The sequence below is a fragment of the Aegilops tauschii genome, chromosome 5 (genome assembly GCF_002575655.3).
Source record: "Aegilops tauschii subsp. strangulata cultivar AL8/78 chromosome 5, Aet v6.0, whole genome shotgun sequence".
Lineage (NCBI taxonomy): Eukaryota > Viridiplantae > Streptophyta > Magnoliopsida > Poales > Poaceae > Aegilops > Aegilops tauschii.
The window spans coordinates 235,063,346-235,078,472 of NC_053039.3; the positions used below are offsets into that span (position 1 = coordinate 235,063,346).

The window sequence follows — 15,127 nt, forward strand, 5'->3', positions numbered from 1 at the left end:
CGAAATACTTATCTCTAATGTGTTGCATCTCCTCTCCTCTTTGGGGAAAATCCCAACATAGCTCACTAGTAGCAGAAGCTTATACCAAAACTTGTCCCAAATTGGACAATATTTTTACCAAAGTATGTTGGTGCCATGCGATGACACCATGCCAAGTTTCATGATTTTCAAATGAGTTTTGAATTTACAGGAATTTTAAAACCAAATTTCTCAATGTTTCCAGCCGAGCCACGACGCCCAGATGTTTGAAATTCATTACCACTTCTTGCATGAGGCCTAAACATTAACCCAAGGGCACATATATAATTTTTCAATCCATTTTGGTGTACTGGAGCATGTGCATGTAGTTGAAATTTGAATTATGCGCATTAAATGCCTAGAAACTCAATTAATGTATAAAAGAGGCCAAACGAACCCTGAATAATTTCCAAATTTTAACAGGACACTCCTATAGTTGCATGTCATTGCAGATATATGTTCTAGCAATTTAGACACCGTCCGTTCCCACCATAACCCCATTTTTTCTTTCAAATCAAAATAAAAAAATTCAAGTACACCACAAACAGTATACTAGCAAGAATCGTGCGCGATGCATTATAAAATATCTTAGGGCACCCTCGTGTATGGCTTACACTGGAAGCTTTGTCGGCTACAGTCCATCGCACGTGCGTCAACCACACTTGCGCGCTAGTTTTTCGCTTCACCGTACGAAAGTTTTCGGCAACCGCGGAAATATCTAGCTCCCCGCCCCTCCCCTGACCAAAAGCCACATTTCCACCGTTTTCTCCTTCCTTTCCAAGTTCAAACCTTTACTGCTTGCTTGCAGCGCCGCCTCCTTGCCGGCGATGCTCCTTCCTACTGTGCAGCATTGTCGATATAGTCAGGTAATCCACACCCCACCCCCATCATCCTCCTTCTCCATCCCACATGCCCTGACCGCTGGCGTGAAAAGTTCCACCCAAATCACTGCCCCATCCTTCAAATAAGCGCCACCCATAGTCATTTTGCACGCAGTATAGCCAAGAGATCAAGGAGGATCTGGCAGCGGAGAGGTAAATCGCGGCCGCACGTGCGGTTGAGGACGCGATGGCTGTCATGCGTGCCGACCGCCAGATCTTGGAGGAGCACCTCACCGTCGAGGCCACCATCGACGTCTCGCAGGCGGACGCAGTCACATGGTTGGCTACTTTAAACGGTAGTTCGTGGTGTTTTCTCGTGGCCGCCGCCGATGCCTTCTAGTGAATTGTCCTCTATAATGTTAATATGCAATCTGATCTGTGATGTTCAGCTACCAGTTTGGTTCAATAATTGTTATATTTCCTAGTGGTTCTTAAGCATGCTTAGTTTGATTAACTGTGTGATCTTCTAGTATATGTTCTATTATGCAATGTGGTGCTCAGTTCACTATTTGGTTCATTTGTTGTGTTGTCCAGTTAACAGTTTGGTTCAATTCTACAATGTGATATTTATTTGTTGTGGGTACAATTTTGTATTGTTATGCATGTGAGAAATAAATCAAACTTGGATGTACTAAATACATAAGAAACATATACAATTGCTATGTTTCCAAGTTGCTTAGCATGCTTGGTTTGGTTAACTGGCTTTTCCATGCGGCTTGAATTAATCTGTTGGATCTGCAATTTGTTTATCTTCATTAACATATTCTATTGATAGAATGCCAACTCTCACTTAACGTGATCAATATCTGCCTTATAAGTGTTGGAGGGAAACAATGGGAGGCACTGAGGTTTACTAATGAGGTTTGCACATGCATGGTCCTTTGGCTAATAGCACATTATTGTGCAATTGCACAAACCATTCTAATATTTAGGTTTTTAACAATTTGGTCTTGCATATGTAGGTCCTGTTGTCAGAGGTTTAGACCCACTGTTTGACCCATTTTGCATATAGGGAAATGAGATGATCATGAATTCAGTCAAGTTAAGAAACTCAGAAATATTATTAGGATAAAGAAACTAGCGACGAATAACAGCAATATCTTTGTTTGCACAATGAAGAAGACATCAGTCAACTATAGGATGGTACTAACTCTTTTACCTTATTTTTTTCCTACGCGCCATTTCAAAATTTAGAACAGATATTTATGCACATCTTTGTTTCCAGTCCTTTCCAAAGCAGTTCACCGATGATTACCTCTAAAACCACCTGCATGGTCAAAAGGAGAGGAAGGTATTCATTCAACACCCACGGTACAATATTTAAGTCTTCCTCAATAGGATGAAGGTTGGACGGGCAATTATTCACAGCCACTGGCCTAAAGTTGCAAGGACATTAAACATCACTGAAGGCCCAATATTCGCCTTTCGCTTCAGCAGTTTTCTAGTTGAGATTCATCTGTCTATCTATCATGTATGATGCTACTTTCTAAAGGTTTTAGATGTTGCATGTGAAACTTGGTGTTGTTGTGTAATGGCGTAGCTAGCAACATGCCTATATGGTGTAAGTGAGTGCTGAAGCTATCTGATGTTGTACTTTGATGTAATTCAATTATGAAATCATGGTTGTCGTAATACGAATATGAAATATATGGTGTGTTTGATATAAAATGTCAATTTGATTACTAAATGGATTATCAATAATAGGCCAATTAGCCTGCTTATTAGGTTTTTCTATTGCAGACGATCTCTCAGACAACACCGTGGGCGATGAACTCAAACAACCCACGCAATTTCTAGAAAGTAGCCGTGTAGGATCAATGAACAATCACACACGACTTTGCCCGACAAATGTTTGTGTTAGGCCACCTCGCACAAACGTTTCCACATAAAAATTGTGTGTGATGTACATACTAACAGAAACGTTTGTTTGAGATACGCTGTGTGGGATGTACATATGAATAAAAACAATTGAGCCTGTATAATTGTCTGCGATGGCTCGCCCGATTGCACAGAGCTCTTTTTGCCCCGCATGTGTGACCGGAGGACCTATCGCCGACGGTTTCTGAGTCGTGTTGGAAGGACGCCCCCACAGGCAAGGCGACGGTTTAAAACTCTGACGTGGAAAGGCGGTAAAAATCATTTGTATAGGACGTCTTTGTAGCAGTAATTGTTTCATACTTGTCTACTCTTCTCATTCACATTCTTCATCCATGCACGTACCTAGGACCATGAAGAGCGAGCCACAAAGAGGCTAAGGGTAGGGAGACTGTGATGTGTTATTCTGAACATCAGTGACAGAAAGGTTTAGTACAGTAACACAGATCCTATCTCTAGGGATTCAGGAGGTGTAGTCATTAAATATCCTATGCTTTTGTCTGATTATTGCTATCTTAATTACCAGGGCAGCCCCACCCGACGGATAGGGCCTTCGGTTGGACAACCGACTCTTGATGCAAGATGTGTGCCAGTTAAGACGTAATTTGGGCAAATCCTTCACTTCGATACGTAGCAAGCACATCTCAATGGATGACTTGTAGGGCACAAATTAAGATCATAATGATACCGATGCAAATATATGGTTGTAAGCATAAGTCCTCATACACATGCCTATTTTTATTATAAGTGTTTCTAGTGTCTAACTTGATTCTGATCCGGTCAAAAGATGGAATTTAATTCTCTTGTAAAATCTTGTTAGAAACCCTTGACTTAAAGGGTACCATCCTCTCGTGGGTTCGATAACTCAAGGTCACTTCTGAGGAAAAGGTGAGAATTCTTTCTGCTCCCTTACCAGATCAGTAAAGGGACTAATCAACGAGAGTATGCACCTTCGTGGCCGCGCGTGTCCAGCTATGCCGATGAGGGTGTGCAACTCTATAGTCGTGTGTGTGCGACCATACGAATGAGTGTGCAAAGCCGCTACCACGCGTGTGCGACTATGCCGACAAGAGTATGCACCACCGCGGACGTGCGTGAACTACTACGCCAATGAGAATGCAATTCCGTGGTCCTGTGTGTGCAATTATGCTGCTACGCTTGTACAACTCCGTTGCCATGCGTGTGTCGACGAGAGTGTGCAACTCCCGTAGCCACTGAGAGTGGACACTATACTGACGAGAGTGTGCAACTACGCGGTTGTGTGTGTGCGACTATGCGAGCGAGAGTGTGCAACTCCGCTGTCACGTGTGTGCGACTATGCAGACGGAACTATGCAACTCCTTGTCGTGCGTGACTACTACGCCGACAAGAGTGTGCAACTCCGTGGTCATGCGTGTGCGACTATGCCGCCGCGCGTGTACAACTCTCGTAGTCGTGCGTGAGCTACTATGCCAACGAGTGTGTGCACCTCCACGACTACGTGTGTGCGACTGTACCGATAGGAGTGTGCAACTCCATGGTTGTGCATGTTTGACTATGCCTACTGGGGTGTGCAATTCCACGGCCGTGCATGAGCTACTACGCCAACTAGAGTGTGTGGTTCTATGGTCCTGTGTGCGACTATGCAATCTCGAGTTGTGCGTGAAGTACTATGTTGATGAGAGTGTGCAACTCTCGCAGCCAACAGCCAACGAAAGTGGACATTTATGCTGATGACAGTGTGCAACTCCATGGCCGTCCATGTGCAACTAAGTGGGTGAAGGTGTGCAACTCCGCTGCGTGCCATGTGCAACTAAGTGGGTGAAGGTGTGCAACTCCGCTGCCACGCGTGTGCGACTATACCGACGAGCTGTCGCCGTGCGTGTGCTACTACGCCGGCAAGAGTGTGCACCTCCATGATCGTGTGTGCGCAATGATGCCCTCGCGTGTGTGCAACTTTCACAGCCGTGCGTGAGCTACAATGTTGCGGCTGCATGAGCTACAATGCTGACGAGAATGTGCATCTTCACGGCCTCGTGTGTGTGACTATGACGATGAAAGTGTGCAACTCTGTGGTCGTGCGTGTGTGACATGCTTTCACTTTGCCAGTAGTAGTTGGTCGAGCTTACAACGTCGCGCGTCTAGCTATACTTTAGTAAGCAATGCGAGCGCGAGACATCATCTAACCATATTAGTATTCTCGTGTTTTGCAATTTTCTAAGGGTCATATCCAACTGAGAACTACTATGTGTGCAACTACAACTACTACGGATTCCAACAAAAAATATGACTAACAAAAATAGATCAAAGCAAAAACATTCATCCATAAAAGGATACCACAGTGACATAAAATCTTTAGAACTTCAATTTTTCACAGCATTACATCACTACCAAAACAACCTTATTAGATTAGTTTCATCTAAAGAACATTTTCAGTTCAATTGTTTCTTACTTGTTCCGATGTAACCCAATGAATGTTACTGTAGTCAAATCAATAGTCAGGGTAAGATAAACACTACCAAAATGGAGGACAAAATTATAGGACTAATATGTGTGTCACCATTGGTCTAATTAAGCGTCAAAAGAGAAAACAAATCCAAAGCAACATGCCGGCACAAGTTGTTCTATAACGAGTGCTCAAATCTGAATTGCAAATTAGCCAGATAATAATTTGGCCAGAATTGGTCGAGCTCAGAACGTCGCCCATCTAGCTATTCTTGAATAAGCAATGCGAACGCAAGACATCATCCAACTATCTTAGTAGTGTTGTGTTGTGCAACTTTCTAATGGTCGTATCCAACAACTACTATGTGTGCAACTACAACTACTGCGGATGCCAACAAAAATGTGACTAGCAAAAATAAATCAACTTAAACAAAAACATCATCTAGCCAAATTAGTATCGCCGTGTTATGCAACTTCCCAGTTATCGTATACAATCTGGGCTATTGCCAAGGCCAACTTGGTATAATTGTGTTGTACCGAAGCCCTCCCACCTTGCCCCTTGCCCTAAACCAAACTCCCGTGTTTTGCAAGCCTTAATGTGCTGTAGGCAGTCCCCGTTATGCATATGCGTGGTGACATTTGTTGCTGTACAATGTAGTAAAACAAGATCATTTGCTGCCAATAAATCAACAAGAAAACATCCATGGCGTGCAATCCTGAATTTGTTCAAGTTGCCACTGTTAGTAAGGAGTAATAAGCCAAGTACTTAAGAGAATCCAGCACTGCATATGTTTATCTTACTAGTTGAATTTGGGAGGACTCTGATTGGAGTGTCCACAGTATGCTTCATCATGCTACCAAATTCAGCAATCTTGATGTGTCCATCAGAAGTAAGGGGTAAATTTTCTGGCTGAAAGATGAAACAATGTGAATAAGTCATTGTTGCTGATGGCATTAACTCAAAGGAAAACATGAACTCCACTACAATTTACGCACCTTCACATCCCGATGAGTTAGGCCAAGGCTCAATCAGAGACGGATGCTTCAAGAACAAAAGACCCAAAAAAATCCAGTGTAATCTATGAGATGGTAATCAGATCCAATGCTAGACCTATGATTTTTTCATCACCGAGCATGCAGACGGGAGGGAATCGGCTCAATCAGAGACGGATGGGAAGGAGCTCGGCCAGCCTCGAGCGTGAGGAAGGAGAGGGCGGCTGCATCTCGCCGAGGATGATGGGCACACCCCGCCGATGCAGAGGCCGCATCTCGTCGACGACGGCAGGGAACGGCGACGATGGGGCTGGATCCGGTAGGGGAGGGAGCAGCGGGACGGTTGGGGAGGACGTTGTGGTGGACTGGGATGGTGGTGGTGCGGCCTAGCCAACCATCGTCGTCGTGGCGCGGCGAGGACCTCGGGGCAGAGGCACGCAGGGTGGTCCTCCCCTTCGCCGATCCGCCGGTGGAGCATGGTGGCCGGCTAGTTGGGGGCTTCTGGCGGCCAGCTGGTTGTGGCTCCTGGTGGTCGGCGTTGAGGGAAGAGGCCAGTAAGAGCATCACTGGTAGTACCCTCAAACCTTTAAACCCTCAGAAATAACCCTTTTTTTCGGGTTGGAAAAAAAAACACAAAGACTAGAATCCTAAACTCTCGAACCCTAAAAAAAAGTAAGGGTCCAATCCTCAAACCCAATTCCAACATGTAGAAGTGAGGGTTGGAGAGGTGCACTCAACCCAACCCGCACTCCTCTTCCCACGTCGCGCGGGAGGGGAAAAATCTCGTCCCTAACCTCCCGCCTCCTCCCTCCCCCTCCCAAGCCGTCAGCCGCCGCCCACCTCCGTCCTCGCGCCCGCCCCCTCCCTTGCCCCGCCCGTCACCCCGCCCCCAATCGCCGCCTTCGCGACGCCCGCGTCGGCCCAGCAGTCGGCCGTCCCGAGCCAGGCGCAGGTCGCGTCGGTGGTCGCCGCCACCCACGTCGGCGGCGCCAAGCGGTGGCGTGCTGGCCAGCACGTCGTCCCTCCGCAGCCCGCAGTCGCCCTGGCCCCCGCCTCCTCCCTCGCCCCGCTTGATCTCACCCTGCCGCAACCGCCCACCACCAATCGCAGTCGGAAGAAGTCGTCGGTTGGGCCGAAGGGTGCTGCGGTCGCCAAGCTCGCCGCGGGAGGGACCCCGGTCGTGAAGAGGACCACCTCCCGGACGAAGACCGCACCCGCGCCCCCAATCGCCAACCCTCCGCCCGTCGAGCACGAGGTGCTCGACGGTATGCCCGCAAGGACGACGTCGTTCATGGGACTTCTCCAAGGCGCGGAGGTGGACCTCAGGGCTCCTCCTCTCGAACCCTTTGGGTTTGGTGATGACTTGGAGGAAGAGGGTGATGAGGAGGAGGAATGGGAAGATGAGGAGGAGGTGACCGAGGTAGAGGAGGAGGCGTTCGCCGCCGTTGCCCGCCCCGCCGTGCGCTCGACAAACTATATCGAGGCCGAAGATATTCTCTTGGTTCGTGCTTGGGCACATGTGGGGATGGATGCAAGCACCGGTACCGATCAAACCGGTAAACGCTATTGGCAACGCATAGAGGACACCTATTGCAAGATCAAGCCGAAGACCGGTGGGTACATCTCTCGTACATACCGGTCGCTTCAAGGCCGGTCGGAGTTGATGAAGCCCCAATGTTCTCGTTGGAGTGCGGCAATGGACCAAGTGAAGGATGCACCGCCTAGTGGAACCGTGGAGAGTGACTATGTGAGTACATGTGTGTGTTTTCACATCTTTTTTGATGCTCTTACAGCTATTGTTAGGTTCTTATGTGTGTTTACTATGCTATTGGTGGGTTTGTAGGAGGCAATTTCCGGCTTGAGGTACAAGGAGATGGCCGCTTCCAAGGGCAAAGCATTCTCATTTAAGCATGTTTGGGCAATTCTTCAAACTTTTGACAAGTGGAAGTTGAGGGATCAAGAGACTGCACCCAAGAAGGCTGCAATGCTTAGGATAGATGATAGTGATGAGGAGGAAAGGAACTTGTGCAAGCCCGAGGGAACCAAGAAGGATAAGCTAAGGAAGAAGATGGAAGTAGAAGCGTCAAACATAGGGGAGAAGATGGAGCATATGATGAAGTCAAGGGAGATATTGACAATGAAGACATTGGAGACAAAGCTTCTTATCACCGAGAAGAAGAAAGAGGTGAAGCTTGCAAAAGTTGAAGCAAGGCGTGAAGAAGCCAAGCGCAAGGCCGACTTGGAGGAGAGGATGATCAAGGTTAAAGAAGCAGAGGCATGAAAAGAACTCATGGTGGAAGAGAAGGAGCACATGATGATGTCCAAGAAGGACATGGATGAAGACCAATTGATGTGGTGGAGGGACTACAAAGAGGACATCGCGGAGAGGAAGAGGATATTCCGTGGTGCGTCCTCTACTCTTCAAGGTGACATTCCGATGAGTGGTGGTGGCGATGGGGGTGTGGAGGGCTCCACCACCGGCGCCTATGGAGGTGCTTGATGGACGTGGAAGTGGTCTAGGAGATGGTACCGATGAGAGAGGGAAGATGATGATTTTGTGATGTAAACTATTAAACCATGCATCAATGATTTTCATTTCCTAGTTTGTTTCAAGGTTGATTGTGTTTTTCTAGTGAAAATTGTGATATGTCAAATGACAATTTTAAGGGTTGGGGTTGCGGCAAATACTAGAACCCTCAAACTCAACCCTTATAACGGAATATTCCGTTATAAGGGTTGAGTTTGAGGGTTCTAGTCTTTGCCCCTGTTTTTCAACCTTAAAAGTGCCAAAAAAATGCCAATTCTCAACCCTTAAACTGGTTTGAGGGTTTGAGGGTACTACTAGTGATGCTCTAAGGCAGTGAGCCCCCTCCGATCCAGATCCGTGAGGGATAGAGAAAGAAAGAGGTTGTCGGTCGGGTGGGTTGCCGCCTGCCGTCCAGGTGGCACCTGAAGTGGGACGCACGCGCGCGATAGAAATCGTGCGGCTCCCGGCCGGCCGCTCGACCGCGTGAAAACGTGCGCGCGCACGATTAAGGTTAGTCATAGTGGGGAGTAACTTAGACTAATAACATGCATATGTTACTAGTCTATGTTACTACCTCCATACTGGATAGTGTCATAGATGTGGTAACATAGGGAGCTTCATTTATTACTTTATAGACTCATTTTACATTGGAAACCGTCATGTGATGGTAACCTATTATGTTACTCCATTTGCATCTCTCCTTATTAATTACTCGCCACATCATATTTCTTGCCTATGTGACATGCATGTTACTACCTATACTATTCCCACTATGAGCAGCCTAAGTACTTAGGTTTCTTTATATGTACGGGTTGTCTGGCACCTAAACATGACCCTCCATTTCCCTTCTATATGTCCGGATTATCCAGCACGTGGACACGTCCATCACGTCAGCCCAAATCCCAACCAACCCACCTTGGCCCTACCTACAACCACAAATTCTGGTTTTTTTTTTCCTCTCTCTCGTTTTGAACGAGGATAGAGCACAAGGCCATAGTCCGTGACCTAGCGTCCCTGCTCACGTTCAACGCTCCCTCCGCCGCTCGCAGCCCTGCCCCTGAATCTCGCGCTACGACTGACGGTCTGACGCCGTCCCCTGCTGAAGGTAACGACCGGCGACCGCATGCTGGTTGGCCGCAGCCCTGCCACGTGCATGCTAGTTCATGCAGCCAACGAGTGTGCCGGTTCTTGTGGCATCTATAAAGAAAGTGATCTAAATGCTTTTATATTTTTTTACAGAGGTTATAGAGGAGTACTTGATGAAATGTCTAATCACGATCTGAACATTTTGAGGGGTGTAATTGCATACCCGGGCATATAGGTGGTCAAAGCAGACACACCCAAACCCCGTCCGAACATATAAGGGATCGAATTAGCCCATTGTGGTTGTAAATGCTCTTAGAGGTGAAACCTGTGGGCTCGTGGCCGCCTGTCAAAATCAAAACATGATTTTGCCCTGAAAATATATATCAAAACATGATCTATAAATAAGTCTACAAATGGCAGGACCAAATCAATATAGCCTCCCCCTCAGTTTATACCAAAATTTGAAGTTGACAATCAGCAAGTTTGTGCCATCGCAGCGGATTCGGCTGCTTGTGCACTTGAACTGTTGCAGTGTACTCCAGCTTAAATACAATATACATGGTAACTGTAGAAAGATACCCGTCATCTACGGAAAGAATGGTGAAACATATTACTTGTACAAAAGAATGGCCTTTGACCAGTATTGGAACGTAGTCTCCATGGATTGATCATCTAGAAGCAGCCGCCGTGTTGCACAGATCAACGAGATACTTTACACTATTGTTGTACTGCAAGGCAACCTCATGAATAAGTTTTGGTAAAGAGAGCTTGTGATGCTTCCACTGGATTTACTCACAAGTTTCATCCTCTAAGAAGAACATCGCGAATTTGTGGACAGGTTACTCAACAAGGCAGGCAGCTATTGCTTGTACTGTCCATTGAAGAGATATGAACGAGTGAAAGCCGAGGAGGGTCGGAAGATACCCGATTTGCCCAAAAATTGGCAACTTTAACAAAATAGTGATTACCGTTCCACACAACCACTTTCCCTCCTGCATTATGTGAAGAAAAAGTAACTAATTAGTCAGCAGAGTGAGGCATCTTATAATATAGCTGAAATTTCCCTTCCTGGCAAGAATGTATTACCTTGTAGAAGACCAGTTGGCAGGAGTGTTAGTCGGCATGTTAACTCGTTGTTGGCAAGACAATGTTGAAAATTGGCCACCTCAAGTTCATTAATACTGATGATGGACTCCAGAAGAGCTTTACCAGCGGGTGCAGCTAAGTGATTGCTGTCAACAACTGTTTTAAGAGCTGTTTCTAAACCACTAGTCCATGCATTAATGCAGCTGTCCCAACAAGCCAACATTTTACTAAACATCCCGGGATCCGCAAGAACCCAAGGCTTGAAATACTGCAATGACAAATGCAAGAGGCGTGCAACTCTGTAGATCTCCCCAAGAGCAACAAACCAATTTGCACCTATACAATCAACAAATACCAGATTTATGGTTAATCTTCTACCTTTGAACACAAATGATAAAAGTGCCACCCATTGATCGAAATATCTGTACCTTCAGAAATTACTAGATCATGGACTTTCGCATGACAAGATTCTTGCCAAAGCACTGCTCCATGCTGCAATTCCTGAGCACAGGAAAGAAACATACTGTACCATGCGGCGACATAATCGCATTGCTCCTCTTTGGATGCTAGTCCCAAGGTATGTAGGGTTGACACACTATGCTTGTAAAGTTCAACTGCCAAACTCATGTCATGCTGTGCCTATATTTAAGTATTGGATTAATAACCCAAACAAAGATCATCATGACCGAACAAGAAGCAGATGGTAACATGGTAGACAGCAAGATCAGCTGCACATAATTCTATACTAAAGCAACAAAAATAATTACATCTAATCTATATATCACTTCAGAGGGTAAGAATGGTGTGGATTACAGAACTGTTCACAGAAAGCACTACTCAAATCATTTTCACCTTCCATTATTACTGTATACACAACAATGAAGGACGTCCAACAAAGAGAATCAAGCGCACTGATCTTGATTTTACTGTCGGGGCCCCTCCCCTACAGTTTTCAGTTCAAAAAAAGAAAAGAAAAAACACAAGGCGAAAAGAATGATCTGTGCCAGTCTTTTCGCTGATAACAGTAGGATGAGTCCTTAGTCCTTACTAAGATGTATTGATAACGAGCAGATAATTACATATCCCTGAGGAGCAAGGATGATACATACCAGTGCTATTTTATCTGCTAAATGATAGTGTTGCTCAAAATCCTTTATGTGTTCCTCTTTGGTACTGTTAAGCAGTCCAGAAATACTCTCATCCCTCGAAGGCTGTTCCTCAATGCGAAATCCTTCTGCCAGCAAAGAATCTCGTAGTTTCTCCCAGATTTCCTGGAAATTGTGAAAAATGGATTAGTTCAATATTTAGGCCAAATAATGATTTCTCTGCAGCACATAAGACAACATATATTAAATTCACAAGACAAAGCTAATATAGAAAAACATAAGTAGTGCATACCTGGATCTCCCTTTCGATTGCTGTCTCTTTTTTGTTTCCATCAGAATGTGCAGAATTCTTCTGGGCCTCCTGATATCATACTAAAAATTACTGAATGACAAACGGTAAAAATACCAAAGATGTATGTACTAAATGTAATGAGTAGTGATTGACCTTAATATCCTTATTATACTGGAATATCATTGCCATGGATTCTTCTCTCAGCTTATGGTAGAAATCAACCAAAATATTGTCGCTTCCTGATTTAATGGAATGATTTTCATCTGTTCCAAACGAAGAGTTCTGATCACTGATCATTAGCACACATCAAAATAAATCAACGGTATCCACTGGTAACTTCAAATACCATGAAATACTCACCACTTCATTGTTAGAGAACATATCAGAAGAGCTGACTACACTTTCGGAACAACTTTGAGGAACGTGAACAGCATCGACAAATTTAGATTCTTTGTACAAGTTGAGTATGGATGAACTATTATCTGGAGAATAGCTGAAGGTCTTCACATTTTGTCCTGTGGACTCATGATTTCTGACATGATCTGTAGTCTGGAGGTTCAGTTCATTATTGACACCAGTAAATAGTGACCAATCTTTCTGGTCGCCGCCCAATGATTTTGGCACACCCTGAGAGTATGAAAAGATTTAGATCGAACCAGATCAGGAGAAGGGAAATAAAGTCTAGAAAAAAAAAACTGGCAACAAGGTGGCTAAAGATATCGTCAGAGCCTTAGAGGTATATGTTCTTATTAAATAAAATGAAAGGACTCATGGCAAGCATGACCTCCATTTTTACTAGGAATTATGTAGAACACTGAATTAATGTCCAAGTCTAAAACTATAACCATGAAGGTGCGAGTTAGAGCTTTAAACACCTCCGTTCCTAATTATGAGATGTTTTGGATATTCCAATATGGCCTACATACTTACTGAAATGAGTGAACAAACACACTAAAACACGTCTATATACATCTGATTCAGAAGAAAGTTAGAACATCTTACAATTTGGAACGGAGGGAGTACTAGTTACACCTTATTCCCCAGACGAACAGTTTACATGGGACAGAATATTACCCCTTGAAGTAGTCTGATTGTTTTACTTAATTGCCAAAATCATGTGATTTATTGTATTTGATTAGCTCTTAGGTTACAGTTAGCAACGAATTTTCTACAGTGGGTTAGCTTTGGTCGCTAGCAGCAAATTAGTAAGAAATAAACATCCAGCACATGCCCTACTTCACAAGCTAGCTCACTCTCTTTACCAAATACATTTATCAGGTCGGCTGTCCAGCTGATGCAATAGCTTCAGATCACGTTGATGTCAAAATCTCACGAAAATTTACAAAGACAGCTATGAAGAGAAGGGATCACTACAGGAACAAATCATAAGCTTACCTCAATTCCACCTCCGTCCGCTTGTCCGGCTCCATCCTGGCCGGCATCAGAGGAGGGGGCGGCCTTGAATTCCCAACCGTCATCTCCAAACCCGTCATCGTCCACCTCCTCCAGCGCACCCGGCTGTGGTGCGTCGGGGGTGGGCGGAGGCTGAGATCCGTAGAGGCCGACGATGAGGTCCTTGAGATCCGCGGGGCTCGAGGCTTTGGATCCGAACGACGGTTCCCGCTGGTGCACCGTGGACGTGGGCGGCGGCAGCCCGACAGGCACTTCATCCTTCTCCTCCTCTTCCTTGTCATCGGCTCCAAACAAGGATAGGGGGAGCGGGCCCCGGGGCTTCTCCCAGGCGCCGGCGGCTGGCTTTCCCGTAGGCGGGATGGCGGGTGCGGACAGGCCATCCGGGCTGAATCCGAGGGAGCTCGCCACAAAGTCGCCCCAGTCGTCGTCGAAGGCCGCGAAAGTAGCCGGCTGCGGAGCCAGAGGAGCAGGCTGGGGCGCGGCGGGGGCGAAAGCGAAGTCCCCGAAATCGATGTCGTCGTCGAGGAAGGGGGCCGGAGGCGGCGGGAACGCGACGGCGTCCATCGGCGAGGGTTGGTTGGGGGGGGCGCCGGGAATGGGAAGGGGAGGCGAGTCCCTTCTGGCAAGGCAATGGTATCGGAAGCAGTTATGCTAAGGGAAATGTTGGGATTTTCCTTTTCTAAGAAAGGAAAGTTGCCCCTCTTGAGAGGCTACCGGGTGGGCCCGGGGTCATTGTAATTGAGACAATTAAAAGTCAAATCATCCAACCCCTTATAAAATGAGGCAAATCATCCAATCCCCTGAGGATTGAGTTGTCTCCAGCTAACGATTTGTTCGTTATGGTGGGGCACCGCGACCTCTATAAAATTGCATTTGCATCCTCTAATAAATCATGGCAAATCAAAAGGAGAAATTGTTTCTGAAAAAGCATGTTGAATTTTTTTTTGTCATCACATAGCCTTATTTAACCCAAAAAAATGTTTCATAAATAGATAATGGCGAACAAGATTAAAGGGAAAATGTGAAAAAGTCAGATAATTGCCATGGAATGTTCAAAACAAGTTTGTGATGGTATATTCAATAATAATTTGCCATGCTATCCAATTTTGTTTACCATGGTTTGTTGAATAAAATTGCCATGGTGTAAACAATGAATTTGCCATAGTCCAAAATAATTTACCAAAAAACATACAAATTGTTATGTTCAAAATAAAAATGTTGTGGTGTGTGCAATTAAAATTGCCATGGTGTGTACAATAAAATTTGCCATGCTCCAAAAATATGTTTGTCATCAGAAAATTGTAATGCGTAGAAACTGATTTTCCAAACTGATTTTCATGATTGTCGCCTAAAAATCTGACGTTCGTTGGATATTCGAGTCCTTGACATGGTTTGGATAATTAAAAGTTCTCATGATACCTATAAT

The 15,127-nt window shown here is 45.4% G+C and overlaps 1 protein-coding gene and 1 long non-coding RNA gene across 2 annotated transcripts; both read right to left on the reverse strand.

Annotated features, from left to right (window-relative positions):
• Positions 1-5,085: 5,085 nt before the first annotated feature.
• On the reverse strand, positions 5,086-6,750 carry LOC109735714 (uncharacterized). The gene is made up of 3 exons (XR_002226206.4): positions 6,195-6,750; positions 6,000-6,108; positions 5,086-5,914 (listed from the first exon to the last, which is right to left on the reverse strand). It is a non-coding gene; the product is annotated as an uncharacterized lncRNA (long non-coding RNA).
• A 3,487-nt stretch (positions 6,751-10,237) lies between these two features.
• On the reverse strand, positions 10,238-14,355 carry LOC109735712 (uncharacterized). The gene is made up of 8 exons (XM_020294914.4): positions 13,684-14,355; positions 12,649-12,915; positions 12,442-12,570; positions 12,289-12,357; positions 12,000-12,161; positions 11,319-11,529; positions 10,891-11,226; positions 10,238-10,796 (listed from the first exon to the last, which is right to left on the reverse strand). The coding sequence occupies exons 1-8, from the start codon at positions 14,263-14,265 to the stop codon at positions 10,648-10,650; spliced, it is 1,905 nt and encodes a 634-aa protein (XP_020150503.1). The 5' UTR covers positions 14,266-14,355; the 3' UTR covers positions 10,238-10,647.
• Positions 14,356-15,127: the final 772 nt, after the last annotated feature.

Bases quoted from the DNA above. Each gene is read 5' to 3' on its own strand.
- LOC109735712 (XM_020294914.4), bottom strand. From the start codon at position 14,265: ATGGACGCCGTCGCGTTCCCGCCGCCTCCGGCCCCCTTCCTCGACGAC. The intron at 12,358-12,441 runs GTCAATCACTAC...GTATGATATCAG, and splicing joins AGTATAATAAGGATATTAAG to GAGGCCCAGAAGAATTCTGC. The intron at 12,162-12,288 runs GTATGCACTACT...CACAATTTCCAG, and splicing joins CAATCGAAAGGGAGATCCAG to GAAATCTGGGAGAAACTACG.